The sequence below is a fragment of the Nannobrachium achirus genome (assembly GCF_963921795.1).
Source record: "Nannobrachium achirus genome assembly, chromosome: 2".
NCBI lineage: Eukaryota > Metazoa > Chordata > Actinopteri > Myctophiformes > Myctophidae > Nannobrachium > Nannobrachium achirus.
Window position 1 is genome coordinate 42,989,325 of NC_137811.1, and position 18,812 is coordinate 43,008,136.

Sequence of the window (18,812 nt, forward strand, 5' to 3'; positions counted from 1 at the left end):
TCAGAGTCCATGTGGAGAAAGACTGGGACACTGCAGAGATGTACAACACATACGTATAAAATTAGAAAGAAGAATAACCTTTGTCAACTACAAAAGGAGTATTTTCTGGGTACCCACTGCCCGGGGAGAGGAAGAGGATATTGCTTTTATAGCTTCACCCAGCTGATGGCTGCTCAGGTGGCTTTGATGAGCGCCAAATATACAAAAGTTTGCATTGCAGAAATGGATTCTACAGGAAAAATCACATAAGGATCTGTCTAGACAGTGCAAATCCTATAACAATTCGAGGTTGTACCAAATTTTTCTCTGTTGATCCATTTGAGCGATGTACAATTTTTATCGAGCATATTAAATCAGATCATTTGTATATTTGAATAAATCTGTATAAATAACGAGTAGAGGTCATACAACATTGGTGTTTTTGTGGTACAGTAAGTGAGTGAATATTTTATCTCACTCAGGTGTAAGGACATTTGCTGTGTATCCATTTGGCATGTGTATTATGGTTCATTAGCATACATTAATAAGAATATGTAATGACTCAAAGGAAACGCATGGTTCTTATCTTTTCTGTTCAATATTATTCCAAGCATTTTTTCACAAAATATTTGTATTCCTGTACTGATTACTTAGAGACAGGAAATATCAAAATAAAATATTATTTGTCCATGTTATAATCAATGATGGACAATCTTCAAGGTTGGAGTTAGGTGGTTAGACCGACAGAGCATCCAATGGAGTTGGAGTCAGAGGCACTTTTTTAATACTTTTCATTTATTCAAGATTTGTAAACCACACACACAGACGTATGTGCGTTTTTATCGCCCAACGACAACGAAATGGTTGATCATATGGATTATCTCTAAGTGTTCTGCAATACATACAGTAATTGTACACTAAAATGACAATCAGCCAATGAAAAATGTAACACTTGTGAAAATGAATCACAGCAAGTATAATTGAATTTTAAGTAGAGTTGGTTCTGTGAGATTTGCCATTTAAACAGAACCAAAGACGCGTACTTTGAGATGTGGACACATTGCTTCATTTCAAATAGAAAAATAATTTCAATCTCATCATACTTAGGAGTCAATGCAATGTACTTTAACAAACTGAAAACTTGCCTTGCAAAAGTGACGTCATTATTTGTCTGAAATCCTATGACATCGTCCCTGCAAAACAAACAAAACAAAAAATAATTATGAAGCTCAAACTGCTCGTTACAATTTGACATACCGTACATCATTGTACAGTGTTCATTTATTATCGATCCTGGTTGCATGTCGAAACAATAGCTTAACTTGTTTGAAGCTCTTGTAGGTATAATCTCAACTAATCGTGCTTATCGTGGCTAGATCCAAATCCATTTCTAACATGTAATGACATCTGGGTATGGCATTGTTGCTGTATACAAACAACCCATACAGTTAACTCCATCTATTATTATTTATTACTAATTCAAGACAATGGTTGGTATCATGTTTGTAAAAATGTTAAATCAACAAGATGAAGCCCAAGTTTTAACCTATTAAAATACACTGCTGCCCCCTAGTGGAAAGGTACTTTGCAGAGTGTAGGCCATAGAGGAGCTCTCACTGTGTAATAGCAAAACAATACAATGCATGTTACAGTAGGTAATTTGACCTATATTTGACAGCAAGTGTGTGTGTCGTCACATCAATGAAACACTGATAAAACTTAGAAACAAAGCAATAATTAAAGCCCTTACAAGGCGCTGGTGTCGCCGCAGGGCGCTGGAGAAGCTGAAGCTCTTCTCACAGAGCGTGCAGGTGTAAGGCTTCTCCCCTGTGTGGATCCTCTGGTGCTCAGTCATGTGGACCTGCTGGGTGAAGCTTTTCCCACAGGTAGGACACTGGTAGGGACGCTCTCCTGAGTGGATCCTCAGGTGTTTCACCAGCGCCGAGGCCTTATGACAGTCTTTGCCGCACACTGGACAGCAGGTCTTTGGTTTGCCATTGTTGCCTTCCTGGATCTCCGGGCAGAAACTTTGGTCTGAGGAAAGTGGCAAGACGGTAAAGCAGATAAGATAAGAAAAATGTATTGTCCATCAAATTTTGCATAAAATGGAAATTTGTCTTTGGCACATAGGCAGTCAGTCAGTATATGATGACTTATAGACCTTCTTCTTTGCTAGTGGTACTCTAAGCCTCCTGCCCGATGGTAACAGCTCAAATGAGGGGCGAAAAGGGTGTGTAGAGTCGTTATCTTTTTGGTTATGGTACGGTTGTACTGTATATATCCTGAAGTTGCAATTGTTTGTTTCCAATGATCTTACTTGCCTGATTAACTACCTGGGTGAGCTTGTTCCTATCTCTAACTGAGAGGTTCCCATACCAGGAGACGATATTAAAAGTGAGAACGCTCTCAGTAAGTGACCTAAAGAACATGGTCATGGTGTGTTTACAGGCATTAAAACTTCTCAGCCTGAGAAAATAAAGCCTTCTTGTAAATGCTATCTGCATTGGTCTGGAAGGTGAGTTTATTATCTATTATTATTCCCAAATACTTAAAATTACTTAATGTTATGATGGATGACAAATACCACTACTGATAGTTTGAATATGTGACTGATAATCACTCCTAGTCCTAATTTTCTGCCACTTACCAATTATAGCAGGCTTCCAGCTCTCTTCCTCCCCATCTGAATTAATCAAACCGCTGACATCACACTCCTCGTTCTCCGTTTTGATATCCTCATCCAAAATGGAACCAAATTTGGGCGCTGAGGTGAAGGACTCAGAGGTGTTGAATTGGCCATCTGCATCCTGAATAAAAATAAGACAATGCACAATTTCTTCATGAAATTCCTTGCCCACTAGACCTTCCATTAGCCAATTTCAATATAGGATAGAAGCTGACTGAAGGGAAAGGGGCATCACATGTTTCGTACTGTATGTGACAGGTGGTTGCCTAAAACCTCACTAACAAACCAACAAGTAGAGGTCAGCACCGACTAAGGACTACAGTATGAGAGGACTTGGGAATTGACAGAATTACAAAATGGATGCTTCTCGCTTCACACCGAGAAGCATCAACCTGTATGAATGGGACATCTTCAAATATAGTCTGATGTCACATATTCACCCAACGCATTTTTGAATTGTTTATACATCACGCTCTGAGCGTAATCCTTAAAGCCAAAACTAAAGCCAAAATTACCCTACCATCATACAAATATGAGGAAAAGGGAAATTTAGTCAAACTAATATTTTATATTCATGGCAAAAATGTGTAAATTCACCTGGTCCTGTCCATTCATAGAGAGTGACTCGATGGTGAATCCTTCTTTTTTGTGGATTGTTTGGTGCTTTTTGAAAGCTTTCTTGGTGGAGAATCTTCCATTGCACACATCACACTGGTACCGTCCCGTATGGGTCATCATCACGTGTTCCTGCAGGCTGGATTTAGTGGTGAAACCACGCTCACAGATCTCACACACATGCTGCAGCCCGCCCAGGAGGAGATTGTGCGGCTCCAGTTCCTCAGGTGTTTCCTTTAAAGATGAAGATACCATATTGTCTTTCATTTGGACAACTAATATAGAAAACATTTTTCTGTAAAGGCAACTACTGTTTATAGTACAGCACACATACTAAATACAATAGACAATGAAAAGTCTGATTCTTTATCACTGATGTGTAGACAAATATCGGTAAACTCTAACAGTTATGGCAACAAAGACAGAATCTTCCATTTGTTGTGTTAAAATCCATGATGAAGAGCACAAGGACTGACAGAATGAAGGATCCATGCCTCACCTTACTAGAGTTGTCTTCAGGGTTCAACGTCTGTCCATCTCCTTTGTGTGTCCACATGTGTTTCTTCAGCAAGCCCGGACGATTGAAGCTCCTCCAGCATAGAGGGCAAGGGTGGGGTTCTGGCTGTCCTGTGTGCTTTCTCAAATGATCTTCCAAAGATGCTAATGAGGTGAAAACCTTGTCACACAGTGCGCAGGAGTGGAGGTTTTCTCCTGAGTGAGATTTCTGGTGCTCCTTCAGTCCTTTCGCTGAAGCAAAGCGTTTGGGACATGCAGGGCAGTGGTAGGGTCTTTCTCCTGTGTGTGTCCTTTCGTGTTGTATTAGCTGCTGTCTTCGGATGAAGCCTCTCCTGCATACAGAGCACTGGTACGGTCTCTCTGAGGAATGTTTCAGCAACTGGTGCCTCTTCAGACAGCCTAGCTGTGCATAACTCACGCCACACTCGGAGCACGAGTAAGGTTTCTCCCCGGTGTGCACTCTTTGATGGACGACCAGGCTTGATTTCTGGTTGAATCGCTTGCTACAGTACGGGCAGCTGTACGGTTTGTAACCCGAATGTTGTACCATGTGGCGTGCCACATTCGAACGTTTAGTGAATGATTTCCCACAAACTGGACAATGGTGAGGACCTTTTATGTTGCAGTTCTCCTGCTTCAAATCGTCTTCCACAGATGGACAAGGATTCTCAGTGTCATAAATAATCCCCACTCCTGCAAGAAACAAACTGACATTGTTAGTAAGACACATATCGGTCTTTTGTTAAATGAGGAAAAAGTTACCAATGCAAAAGATTCCAGCAGACTCAGCCCAGCATACTCAGCCCAAAATCTTATGAACACTTTTGATCAATCCTAATTTTCTGCCACCTAACAATTATAACAGGCTTCCAGTTATCTTCCTCACCATATGAATGAATCAAACCGCTGACAGAACACTCCTCATTCTCCGTTTTGATATCCTCATCCAAAACGGAACCTTTTGCCCTGTTTGAGTCACCATGGTTACCAGATTTGGGTGCTGAGGTATCAGAGGTGTTGAATTGGTCATCTGCTGCATCCTGGGAAAAAAGGACAATGCACCATTTGATATATATACTGTAAATGATATTAATACTGTATCACACACTCAGTATACAGAATATATCTACACACACAATGTATAACTGTTCATTGAGAGCGCGTCTCTGTGGTGCTTGTTTTCTGCTTTCTGAAACCGTTGATGTCTAGACAAATATCAGTAGACTCTACAGTTATGGAAAGAAAGAAACAATCTACCCATCGTTCCAGTGTAACCAATGGTGAAGAGCACAAGGTCTGACTGATGAACGATCCATATCTCACCTTGCTAGTGTCGTCTTCAGGATTCAACGTCATCTCATCTCCATGTCCTGTGTGTGCTATACACATGTGTTTCTTCAGCAAGCCCGGACGATTGAAGCTCCTCCAGCACAGAGGGCAAGGGTGGGCTCTTGGCTGGTCTGTGTGCTTTCTCAAATGATCTTTCAAAGTTTTCGATGAGGTGAAAACCTTGCCACACACTGAGCAGGAGCGGGTGTCTTCCTTTGTGTGAGTTTTCTGGTGATCATGCAGCCCTGAACTTGTAGCAAAGCGTTTGGGACACGAAGGGCATTGGTAGGGTCTTTCTCCTGTGTGTGTCCTTTCGTGTTCTAAAAAATGCCGTCTCCGTATGAAGCCTCTCCCGCACACAGAGCAGTGGAACGGTCTCTCTGAGCTATGTCTCAGTAGCTGGTGCCTCTTCAGACAGGCAGTCTGTGTATAACTCACTCCACACTCAGAGCACGAGTAAGGTCGCTCTCCTGTATGCACTCTTTTGTGGACGACCAAAGCTTCTTTCTGCTTGAATCTCTTGCCACAGAATGGACAGCTGTGCGGTCTCTCCCCCGCATGTGTTGCCCGAATGTGGCGCTCCACATGGGAAGTCGAAGTGAATGACTTCCCACAAATTGAGCAATGGTGACGTTTCATCTGGTAGTTGTCTTGCTTCAAATCACCTGCGGATGGACAAGGATTGTCAGTGTCAGATACAACACCCTCACCTGTAGGAAATACACTGACATTGTTAATATTAATAAGACACGTTGGTCTTTTGTAAAATGAGGAAAGAATGAACAATGCGAAAGATAGGTTTCCAGCAGACTCAGCCCAAAACCTTGCGGATGTATTCGATCAATCCTAATTTGCTGCCATTCAGTGATTATAACAGGCTTCTAGTTCACTTCCTCACCATAAGAATTCATCAAACCGCTGACAGAAGATTTGGGTGCTGAGGTATCAGAGGTGTTGAATTGGTCATCTGCTGCATCCTGGGAAAAAAAGACAATGCACCATTTGATATATATATAATTATAAATTATAAATTATAAATTATATATATATATATATATATATATATATATATATATATATATATATATATATATATATATATATATATATATATATATATATATATATATATATACTGTATCTGCACACACACACTTTATCAGCGTTCATTGAGAGAGTGACTGTGGTGATTGTAAATCCTTCCCTTTTGTGGATTATGTTGTGCTTTCTGAAGCCTTACTTGATAAGTAGACAAATATCTGTAAACTCTACCGTTATGGCAACTAAGAAACAATCTTCCCATCGTTTCAGTCAGTGTTTAAACCCATGAAAAAGAGCACAAGAACTGACTGATGAATGATCCATGTACCATTGTCTCACCTTGCTAGGGTCGTCTTCAGCATTCAACATATCTCCATCTCCTGCGTGTGCTATACACATGTGTTTCTTCAGCAAGCCCGGGCGATTGAAGCTCCTCCCGCATAGAGGGCAGGGGTGGGGTCCTGGCTGTCCAGTGTGCTTTCTCAAATGATCTTTCAAAGTTCTCGGTGAGTTGAAAACCTTGTCACACAGTGAGCAGGAGTGGACGTTTTCCTTTGTGTGAGATTTTTGGTGATGGCTCAGCCCTGCACTTGTAGCAAAGCGCTTGGGACACGAAGGGCATTGGTAGGGTCTTTCTCCTGTGTGTGTCCTTTCATGTTCTAACAAATACCGCCTCCGTACGAAGCCTCTCTGGCACACAGAGCAATGGAACGGTCTCTCTGAGCTATGTCTCAGTAGCTGGTGTGTCTTCAGACAGGCAAGCTGTGTATAACTCACTCCACACTCAGAGCAGGAGTACGGTCTCTCCCCGGTGTGCACTCTTTGGTGGACGACCAAAGCTTCTTTCTGCTTGAATCGCTTGCCGCATAACGAACAGCTGTGCGGTCTTTCCCCTGCGTGTGTTGCCCGAATGTGGCGCTCCACGTGGGAAGCTGTAGTGAATGATTTCCCACAAACTGAGCAATGGTGAGGACCTTTCATCTTGCAGTTGTCTTGCTTCAAATCACCTTCTGCTGACGGACAAGGATTCTCAGTGTCAGAAATATCCTCACCTGTAAAGAAACAAACTCGCATCGTTAATAAGACGCTCCTACATCGGTCTTTGTCTGTATGTATGTACTTGGCACATCGGCCAAGCTTCGCTGGACACTTAATGAAATTAACTCATAAAATTGATTTATTTTACAATGAGCAATGAACAATCGATGCGAAAGAGGGGTTTCCGGCAGAGAGCACAAAATCTTAACAGTAATGAATGTTTTTTTAGACTTCACCTTTATCAATAAGTTGTTGACCGTCTTCCATACTCTCATCTGTATCTTCCTCCTCTCTGAATGTGTCTTCATGATCTGTTTCTCCTTCCTCCATTTTCTCAACTGGGTTTCTTTGATGACAGAACAAGGACCTCCGGCACGGACGGATCTGCAGTTGATTTATCAGTACTAGGCTTCATGAAAAACAGGAGAATGGAATACCAGACATCATTTTACACTTCTAAATACATGACAATAATCTTGAATTCAAATGTATCTTTAAGCTGGGCTCACACTAGGAAAATTGTTCCGGTTTTGTGTCTGAATTGCGCCTCTAATCTCGATACAACTTCCAACGATAGATATTGAGATTATGAGGTGGTTTCCATCTCATTACTAGGATTTTCTTTGTTGCTGTTAAACCAGCCAACAGAACTCTCTTCTTACTTGATCATCACTTAATTATAGAATATGGGGCAGACAGGGTATGTTTTTTTTCTTATCAATTCTATCAGAGAGAAAAAATGCATAAGCAGGCATAACGCAGGCATGTGAGTCTCTCTCACACACAGACACGGTGCGATGCGTTGGGAGCTTGTGGATCCTTTTTTTTCAAATGTGTGCAGCAGAGCAACTATTGAAGATTTCTTCGAGAGTGAGCACCTAAACATTGTAGGTATGTCGTTGTTAAATTGTCTATTTATTCCAAAAATGTGAATTTGGAATATTTTTAAGTATATGATTTGAAAATCACAGTACATCACAGTGTAGTGTAGACCCAAATTGTAATCTTCAACTTGTTGTTAATGTCAATCATAGCCCACAGGTGCCCACAGGTTTTGTAACAATATGTAGCAAATAGGTCTTAAATTTCAAATGTTCAAGCATGTTCAAATGATGTATAGGCCTATTTTACATTATGTTACTAAACGTGCATGTTGATTCTTTGTTTAAAAAATAAATAGAAATAGCCAATTTAATATTGTGGCACCCACTCTTCCATTTACCATCTTGACAATATTTGGAGGTCACATCTAGGCCTATTACAGTGTAATATGATGTCCCAAGTGCCCACCTGGCACCTGACTTGCATTCATGGATGTAATGCACAATGTCACTATAGTTTTGTGCTAGTGACATTGTGCACTACATGATCCATACATCCATTATATTACACTGTAATATAGTTGTTACCTTGACATTCAGTTGTGTCCCACATGTCCAAGTGCCCACACGTCCCTTTAGTGCCCAGTTGTCCAGGTTCACTCACGTTACTATAGTGCCCAGTTGTTCTGGTGCCCACATAGTGCCCAGTTGGTTTTGGTGCCCACTTGACCTGTTACCGCTTGAATATGTAGTAGAACTAATCGTGCATGTACTAGTACTGGTGCACTAGTAGGTGCACAATTAGCTATGCTAATTTGCTATGAGAAATGAGCTCGTTCAGATTGACACAACTCAACAGTCTACCGTTTATGACTGAGGCCTCGTCGTGACTCGTCGCCCGAGCTAGCAAATAGAACTGGCGTGCGTGTCCACACCGACCAGCCTCAAACGCAACAGTTTAGCATGAAAATGATACGGTAAAAGTATAATGTTTGAACAAATCTGCATATATTTGCATTTTATTTCGTCTGTTCGAAACTCACCTCCAACAGAACTGCACTCTTCTTCTGTCTCAACTGCACCGACTAGTGCATTCTTCTTCTGTCTCCGGCAGCTTGTGTATCTAGCAAACCGTTGATATACTGCCTCCCACTGTTGGGGTTAAGCTACTGCCCATACATAAACTAGTGCAGTGTTTCTCAAACGTTTACATTTCAAGGTCTCTGTATGACAGTGTACTTGTTGTTGGGTCACTGTATCAAATAAAATAAAATATATAAACATTTGGAATATTTCTTAAAAATATTAACATAAACCTCGTATGGGGGTTCCTCCCTGGCACAAAATATTGTCATATGGGGTCGGCAGTTAAATACAAGTTAATGTGGGGTATGACATAAGACACCAACACTACAGTCTCTACAGACTGAAGAGAAGAGAAATAATTAATAATTAGTTGTGTGTTGAGACAAAAATAATGTTCATATTGGGGTGAAGCAAACATACATTTATTACCAATAGGGGCTAAAATTGTGTTTATGTAAACACACATAAAGGTGTAATTTGTTTCCTGTTCAAATCTGCTGCTGAGACAAATCAAACGATGGTATGGAAAAACTGGTATGTCACCTACTGGAAATTATACAGGCATTTAGCAGACACTCTTAACCAGAGCGAATTACAATAACGCATTAGGGTACATCGAACGCAGAGAGACAGTGTAGCGGCTCAGTAAACTCTAGGACCACGGTTAAACCAATCTAGAATCAGTCTACTCTAAAAACGATATACTATCAAACTAATAATCTGTACATTGAAACTATAGGATACCAGGTAGACACCAAACCAAAAACAACCTTTTAACATTGTGGTCAAGAAGAAAGACAAGCCTAAGCCCAGACAAAAACATGGGAACAAATCCACACATGGATGTCATAAGTAGGTTAAGTGCAACGGGTTCGGCACATAACAGAAAATAATAACAGAAAATATAACGTAAGTCAACAGGGCTCTGATCGGGCTGAAACCTTAGCCAAAAAGTCATACAGTATCACACGACTGACATCACAGGTTGGCCACATGGATTTCGAGATCCACAATGGAGCCATGCTGTTACCATGCTTATGTTTATTAGTTCAACTAAGTTCTGGATTACTCCAGATTTAAGAGACTGCAATGAGGGGTGGGGGGGAACAGACATTTATTCACCTCTCAGCCCTTAAAATAGTCAATATTTTACGCAGACATAATAGTTTTGTTTACACAGAAAGAAGAAATCAACTTTGTTTTTGGCAAACACTAATGCCATAAAATGTTCATCATCGTTGTGTTAAATAATAGTCCCATCATACACCCACCACATTCAGAGACTATTGTTTTTTCTTCACTACGTGACCACAGTCATATTTGCCTCTGACCACAGTCAGTTTGACACCTGGAAGGTCCTGTGTCCTGCCACCCTCCACCAGCACCACGTTGTGCTCCTGTAGGTTGTGTCCCTCCCCAGGAATGAAGACCACCGCTTCCTTCCCGTTAGAGAGACGAACTCGGGCGCATTTCCGATTAGCCGAGTTTGGTTTCTTGGGTTTACGGATCATGGTCTTCAGAACCACTGCCTTCAGTTGAGGACGACCGAATGTAGCGCCGACAGGATTAGGCGGCGTTTTGGGTTTCCCTTGACGGTGCATCTGGTTCAGAGTCGCCATTGTCCTAGTCAGGCATGGTCCTGTCCATGTGGAGGAAGACTGGGACACTGTGGAGATGTACAACACATAAGTATAACATTTGAAAGAAATATAGCTTTTATAGCTTCACACAGCTGATGGCTGCTCAGGTGGCTTTGAGGATGGATGGATGGATGGATAGATACCTTTATTATCCCATGGGGGAAAATCAGTTGCCCAGAGGCAGCACAGTTTGAGGTTACAAGTTACAAAGAAGTAAGAAAAAGAAAAAGAGTACTGTTGTGTACAGTCAAAAAAAGCAAGGTACAGAATATAAACATAAAGTGTCGAAAAAGCCGTCACAAAGAAGAAAAAAAATGTGTATATATATATATATATATATATATATATATATATATATATATATATATAGATATATAAATTGTCCAAGAAACATTAAACGCTCCTAAGTGTCACATCACACACAAAAAAAGCAATACTCAAAGCACAACTTAACAAAGCAGTGCCAAACAAATGTGTACATAACAGCTCAATGCTAGTTGCTAGTCAGTGCAACATAAGTATCTCACCGCCATATCAACACAGCAATAGTAGTCTACTCAATTCAACCAACAAACCCTAACCCAATAGTGCAGGGCCAAAAATAAGTGTCCATAGTCAGTGCAAATAAATCAAGAATAAAAAAAGCAAGAAAGGGTGCTACAGCAAGACACCACAAGCCACCCTCTCTGGGAAAGTAGTGGAGGTCAGAGTCCGTACAACTATTGTTCCAGTAGTATGTAGCCTATAACTATAAATGCCATACTCAAAATAGGGATGCCAAGTTAAAAGTGGTTAAGAGCTTTTGAAGCCCCAATATAATTTAAAGCAGTAGTTATCAAACTGTTTTGGCTTCAGTACCCCCTTTTCCTGTCCCTTCACAGTCACACTGTGCACCAGACAGACTTAAATAAATAAATAATAAGACATTTCATGGTTGAAGTGAAGTTGTATCTTTCCATGATCTATACATATAATAAATATATATAACTTATGATACCTATTGCTACATTGTTTTGCGATGCTGAACTAATAATATGCAACTTAAACGAGCTGAGCATTATGACAAAATGTATGTGAAAACTGAAAAGCAATTGTGATTGAATTTCACAAGCCTTGAGTCGTGCCAATCAAACAGAACCAGAGAGAGGAAATACACATTCTTCTTTGCACTTCAACAATCTGAAAACTTGCCTTGTAAAAGTGACGTCAACATTGGTCTAAAGGTAAGACTCCACAACGACATGGTCCCTGCAAAACAGAAATTATGAAGCTCAGACTTACGTCTTACGTACATAGTCAAATAAATTGCCGATGCTGATTGCTTGCCCCTAAGCAGTCTACTTTTAGCGTGATGCTTGTCCTTGCCAGACACCACAGTTAAAACTAGTTATGCATGACTGTAGTTATAATGGCGTTTTGTCAGTTATCATACATACCTGCTGGTATAATCCTCCACCTACAGTATGCTGCGCCTGTACACTAATAACGGTATGCTTATCGTTAGATAACAATGAAGGACTTCTTAGTTCTCTTAACAACATTGAGCTGCTATGCTTCGAATGCCTGCTAGTGGGCTAAGGAAGTAGCTTTGTCAAAATGAAACTGCTTCCGGATTGAAGCTCAACATTTTATTGACCCATTAAGATACACTGCTGCCCCCTAGAGCAGTGGTGGTTTTCAACCCTTTTTCATATCAAGGTTTTGAATGATTGATTGACGTATTCATTTGCATAGGGAAAGGTACAGTTCACTGGTACAATGTCAACTAAAAGGAAACTCAGGTAAGCCTTGCGGCTTATTTACATTGAGATCCTTTTCTTTAACTCATTTAACATTGAATGTCTGACAGATAAAACACAGTAGGCCTATGCAGTAGAATAGATAGCCTACAGTATGCAGTAGATATCATCAGGGGAAAAAAACTGTTTTTTATTTGAGCCACGGACCACCATTTTGATTGAGATTTAGCCTCTCACTCAGACCCAAGACTTGGAATATGTTGTTATTAGTTATTGACTGTAAACATTGTGGTACCATAGGCAAACATTGATCAAAAAGACAATTCTTCTACATTCTCTAATTTTGTCGAATTCTTGTAAATTAACTAATGCAGATGTTTAACAATAATTTAACTCTCAAGAGTTAAAGATCTATAGGCTAAGGGTCCAATTGGTTACCAACTCTCCAACTCTGTGTGTGTGTGTGTGTGTGTGTGTGTGTGTGTGTGTGTGTGTGTGTGTGTGTGTGTGTGTGTGTGTGTGTGTGTGTGTGTGTGCGCGTGCGTGTGTCATATAGGCTATAGCCTACTGGCGCCATGTAGCCTACTGCAATCATTAATCATCAGATGACCAAGACAAGGTGAGTTTTTACATTGTTGGCCTTGAACATGAAGGTTCTTTGGTTTCTGCAGTCATGTAGCCTACAGTAGGCATATATGTAACCTTGCCCTTGCCCTATAGCAGTGTGTGTGTGTGTGTGTGTGTGTGTGTGTGTGTGTGTGTGTGTGTGTGTGTGTGTGTGTGTGTGTGTGTGTGTGTGTGTGTGTGTGTGTGCGTGCGTGCGTGCGTGCGTGCGTGCGTGCGTGCGTGTGTGTGACCTCTGCTAGTGTGGGAACCTTATGGTTTAAGTGCTGCTCCCACGCTCTGTGCTGTTCCCACACTCAAGTTCCTGCTCAAGTGCTGACATTTTTACCATTGAGCTAATAGGCCGGCCTGCTTGCTTAAATTGAATCAATCTTGACCATCAGGTCAACATTTTCGTCAGATCCTGTGTCTACTGTAGGTGAGGCATAACCTTTGACACAATCTAAATGTCATAATAGAAGAGCAGGAAGACAAAATACGATATTTTCTATTCCTTTTTTTGGGGTATATTTGCACTATGCCAGGTAACATTAATGTCATGCTGTTATCTTTTGATGCTTTTTGTTCCATTTATATGTAGCTCCCCATATAATTCTGATGTCACACTACCTACCATTAGAACAGGGGAGATGTAACTAAATCAAGAGGTTGCCAGGTTAACTCCTTCAGGGATCCATTTCGAAATTGTATAAAGCCTGGCAACCTTTCCTGTCATTTGTAGAAATCATGGAAGCAGAAACTGTAACTGCAACATAGTGCAATTTGATATATGGTGAGATACAGATACACAGGGAAAAAGCAGGGAAAGATAACAGCATGACACTAATGTAAACTGGCGTAGTGCAAATATTATACCCAAGAGAGAGAGAGAGAGAAACCCACACATTTCAAATTTATTTAAATGCAAGTCATGAGACCTTGACCTTGATATGGACAAACAGCTAGATTTATTTGACATATTCAAAGATCACTAATCACAAGAAAGTAATTGAGATGACATTTCATCTGATAAGAATTGATAAAAAACTGTATATTAGCCACTCTTGTCCAAGGTCTTATCCTTGACAACGAAGCAAAATCTTATCTTCCTGAGAACTAGCAGACTATAAGTAAAGCAGATAAGCTTCAAATGGGCATACACATCGTTAAGGATTGTCAAGCACTGATTGGCATATTTGACTAAGAGACTTCAAGATGCTGTTTGAGTTGTGTATGGTGATCACAGCAGCACTCTGTGTAACCAGTAAACCTGTAGACCTACCTGCGAACAGGACTCATAACAAGTTACTCTTGATCTCCTTCGATGGCTTCAGATGGGATTATGACCAGGATGTGGAGACACCAAACTTTGACCAACTTGTCAGGGATGGAGTGAAGGCAAAATATATCACCCCTCCGATGCTCACCATGACCTCTCCATCTCATTTCACCACCATAACTGGTAAGGACTGCTGCATTAAGTTTGTGTTCAGATGGTTCAAATGCAACTGGGACATCATGAATTCTGAACCTGAACCCTGTTTCCCAAATTCCATAAAAACTCTGACCCTTGTTGCACTTTACTGTGCTGTGCTTACCCTTTTTTGATAGTAGGCCTATACCGTTTAGACCACTGTTTCCCAAACAGTGCACGGGACAGGACCCATTTGTGGGTCATGGAGTAATTGTTGGGTCACGACTCGAGTAAAAATCCCATTTTCTTTTCCAACAAAAAATTAAATATACTGTATATACCAAAAGATGGAACATCTTGAAATATATCATTATATTTTTAGGGATTCGTATTTATTTCTTTATAAATGTTCAAACAAACAAACAAGCACATCTAAGACAAGCTTGTAGATCTGCCATTACTAGTTTGGTTCCCGGGCAAATGTCTAATTTCTCTTTTGGGTTTCGGGCTAAAAACATTGTGAACCACTGGTTTAGACAGATGAGTTCTTGGTTTACCTATGATCCTAGATTACTATTTCTATGCATTTGATGTATTACCTCGTGTTCTCCCTTGCTTACTGTAAATCTCCCTGGATTAAGAGCGTCTGCAAAATGCCTAAATTGTATATTGATCATAATAAAAAATAACATAGTTATTGGGCCATTGTTGCTCAAAGACTGTCTAGTTAATGACTATACTATGAGCAACAATGGAATCCATGCTGAATATCATGCAGACATAGCATAGCGCTTTGGAAGAAGGTGTTATATCATTTCAGCTCATCCTTAATGACTTTACAACATGTAGTCCAAGAGAGCAAATGGCAAGGTTAAGGACAAACCTCTACACGTGTGAACCTAGGCCTGTAATCAGTAATGAACAAAGTATTTATTTCCTCATCTCGTCTATCGTCTATCTCTAAACTCAGTGTTGTTCCACCTCTGCCTCAGGCAGGCTGGCCTTACTCAGTCGATCTGTTTTGTCTTCTATCTCCCTAAATTCACAGGAAGATGGGTTGAGGACCATGGTGTTGTTCACAATATGATGTACAATGCCACAACTAATGGCAAGGTCGGCCACAAGGCCACTCTAAAAAGGTCTGAGTGGTGGGACAATGGAGCTCTGCCATTATGGATCACAGCCCAGAACCAAGTGAGTCACGAGTTAACATTGCAGTCATTATAAAAGTTATTGGTTATCAATTGAACGAGATGATAAGGAGTGCTTCCAAGAGAGAAACATTTTTTATCAGTGGTGGTGGTGAAGTGGACAAAATGTACTGTAAGCGCCCCCCAACCACCCCAACAAGTATAGTTGTCCTTGAATAAGATTCCATGCTGTATTGATGTTGGTACCATAGGAGAGATAACAGGCAAACATTGATCAAAACACCAATTGTTCTATACAGTACATCATTTAATTGTATAGACTTCTTATAAATTCAGTAATGCCGATGTTTAACAATAATTTTACTTTTGAGAGTGAAAATGAAACCAAATGGACCCGTACAGGTCCGTTTCATTTTATTTTACTCTTTTTTTTTAGATTAGTTTTTGGGCGTTTTTGCCTTTATTGAAAGGACAATAGACTGACAGGAAATGGGGAGAGAGCGAAGGTCATCGGGAACGGGACTCGAACCCATGACACGCTGTCGCCTATGTTGTATGTGCCTGGACCGGTACACTACACTTTCAAGAGTTAATGATCTATAAGGGTCCATTTGGTTACCAACTCTCCATCATTTTGCTGGGGACCACCTGGAACCTCCTCAAGGACCGCTGGTTTAGAACCACTGCTAGAGTGAAGAAAGCAGGGTCGCCATTTGTGGTCCCAGGGGATGGGAGCTAGCTTTTGAATTTAACCTCAATATCTTTGCACATGAATCAGATTTTTAGATCTGTGTAATTCGATCTCAATCCACGCCAAACCTTTTGAGCCCTATTACTTTTTTGCAAGATCTACAGCACATCCATATCTTTATCCATATTTTTAAATAGGGCTCAAATTACCTTTTGGCCACCCTCTAGTTCTCTGTGAAATGATGCCTCTGCTAAAGTGACCCACCTCAGACAGATAACTTGAAATAACGCAACACGATTACAGTTTTGGTCATAGCCCAAATCCTTGACACAAATGATTCCCATTCAGATATGGTTCACTTTTCTTCTCAGGGTCTGAAGACTGCATCGTTCTTCTTCCCAGGAGGAGGGGTCACCTACGGCGGCCAGGCAGTCGACAGAGCACTGGTGGAAGAACAGGGACACCCAGACGACAACGAGACGGAGTGGAGAGAAAACATAGACACCGTCATGAACTGGTTCTCACAAGAGGAATTTGATTTTGTGACTCTGTACTTTGGAGAACCAGACAACGTGGGCCACGCAGTAGGACCAGACCACCCTAAAAGAAAAGAGATCATCAGTCAAATCGACCGTACCATTGGCTATCTGAGGGAGGCCATCGGTCGCCATCATTTAAACAGCAGTCTGAATGTGATAATTTCCTCTGACCATGGCATGACCACTGTTAAAAAGAGACCACAGGTAGATGAGATCATTCTCAATAAATATGTAAATTTAATCAGGCTCAATAGTTTTGAGCTCCTTGACTACGGTGGCTATGGAATTCTAACACCAAGAAAAGGAAAAGAGCAAGAGGTCTTTGATGCTTTATCCAAAGCGCCCAACCTGACTGTTTACAAGAAAGAAGAAATTCCTGAGAGTTTCCATCTTGCCAAAAATGTTCGAATTCAGCCTATCATGATCATCGCTGATCTGGGGTTCAACTTAAATTCTGTAGGTATTATTTCTGTATGGACAACTGGACAAGTTTCATTATGAAGTGTAATTTAACTGATAACTTTAACTACTTTAAAAAGTATTTGACCATTTACCATGACATTCATTCACTCAAGCTGATATGTATCATTTTGTTTTTCACAATAAATCTCAACAGAGATTTATTGTGTATGTAAATAAAGGAGACCATGGCTACCATAACGATCACATGGACATGAAGACCATCTTCAGAGCTTTTGGACCTGATTTCAAGAAGAACTATCTGACGGAGCCATTTGACAGTATCCACATCTACCCTCTGATGTGCAAGCTCCTGCAGATAAACCCAGCTCCTAACAATGGTTCCCTTTTCTTCACAGAGCACATGCTTACTGATTTTAACGGTAAACAACATTATTTTCACAAGACCTAATGTAACTACAGGTATATACAGTATCTATAACTTGACACCATGTTCACATTTTGGCGTACACATGTCATCTCACAACACAATCTCCTACACCTACTGTACATCTAAATGCATGAAGTGGAGCCAACGGTACATAAACCAGGGTTTCCACGGTCAATACATTCCTGATATTCACTTAAGTCACATTAGTACTAAAGAATACAATATTTTTTAACCATATACTCCAGTGCACTCTTTCTAGGATACTAGCAAAAATGTTTATAAAGGTACACAATTAGATATCCTATGCTTCTTTTTTGCTACAGGAACTACACCAACCACGCCTCCAACAACTGCAGCTACATCAGGTAAAATGACTACAAAATGTACAGCAAATAGAGCATAGCGTACTTCCAACTCACAATAAAATGTATTTTCTGTTTATTTTAGACTAGAGCACAACAACATTTCATAAACCAAGGTTTCCACGGTCATGAAATCCCTGACACATTAAGTCACATTAGTACTAAAGTACTCCAATGCACTCTGCCCTAGGATATGTTTAGACACTCACAAAGGTATGAAATTAGATATTCTATGCTTAGCCTATTTTCTTTGCTACAGGAACTACACCAACCACAGCATCTCCAACAACTGTAGTGTCTACAACAATGACATCAGGTAAACCGACTACACAATGTACAGCGAATACAGCACATCATTCTTCCAACTCAATGAAAATGTATTATCTGTTGCTGGAGAGATGTTAGTTATGAAATAATATCAGATCAATGTTTTATATGATTAATGTTTGCTTATCTCACCCCAGGTGGAAATGGCAGAACAGGCCAGATATCCCTTGGACTGCTGGCATCAGCTGTTTTATACATTTTAACACTCATATAATACAGCCAAGATCTGGGAAATTGCAAGTGTGGTTGCTGTGACGTGAGTCACACTTGCAAATTAATTCCATCCTTGTCATTTTAAGCCCATATATGGAGATCCCTGATGTCATCAATATTCAGTCAGACAGACATCTATGATGTCAGTCATCTCCATATTTGGGAAAAGTTT

At 40.5% G+C, this 18,812-nt stretch overlaps 3 protein-coding genes across 3 annotated transcripts; 1 reads left to right on the plus strand and 2 right to left on the minus strand.

Annotated features, from left to right (window-relative positions):
- LOC308298540 (uncharacterized protein) lies at positions 1-3,535 on the minus strand (the record flags this gene model as incomplete). The annotated part of the gene is made up of 4 exons (XM_080742167.1): positions 1-30; positions 1,730-2,013; positions 2,627-2,786; positions 3,263-3,535. 4 exons carry the CDS (start codon positions 3,533-3,535, stop codon positions 1-3), a joined length of 747 nt encoding a protein of 248 aa, XP_080598293.1.
- Positions 3,536-9,517: 5,982 nt separating this feature from the next.
- LOC308306485 (small ribosomal subunit protein uS12m-like) lies at positions 9,518-12,323 on the minus strand. The gene is made up of 3 exons (XM_080751501.1): positions 12,188-12,323; positions 11,943-11,999; positions 9,518-10,777 (listed from the first exon to the last, which is right to left on the minus strand). Exons 2-3 carry the CDS (start codon positions 11,992-11,994, stop codon positions 10,395-10,397), a joined length of 435 nt encoding a protein of 144 aa, XP_080607627.1. The 5' UTR covers positions 11,995-11,999; positions 12,188-12,323; the 3' UTR covers positions 9,518-10,394.
- Positions 12,324-14,308: 1,985 nt separating this feature from the next.
- Positions 14,309-17,759, plus strand: LOC308298549 (ectonucleotide pyrophosphatase/phosphodiesterase family member 7; the record flags this gene model as incomplete). Its single annotated transcript, XM_080742180.1, has 4 exons — positions 14,309-14,555; positions 15,556-15,701; positions 16,721-17,344; positions 17,505-17,759. The coding sequence occupies 4 exons, from the start codon at positions 14,309-14,311 to the stop codon at positions 17,757-17,759; spliced, it is 1,272 nt and encodes a 423-aa protein (XP_080598306.1).
- Between the last annotated feature and the right edge of the window lie 1,053 nt (positions 17,760-18,812).

What these genes read in the sequence shown, in the direction of transcription:
- LOC308306485 (XM_080751501.1), bottom strand. Translation starts at nt 11,994, where the DNA reads ATGTCGTTGTGGAGTCTTACCTTTAGACCAATGTTGACGTCACTTTTA. An exon ending in GTTGACGTCACTTTTACAAG is followed by an intron (nt 10,778 to 11,942) that starts GCAAGTTTTCAG and finishes ACATCTCCACAG; the next exon opens with TGTCCCAGTCTTCCTCCACA.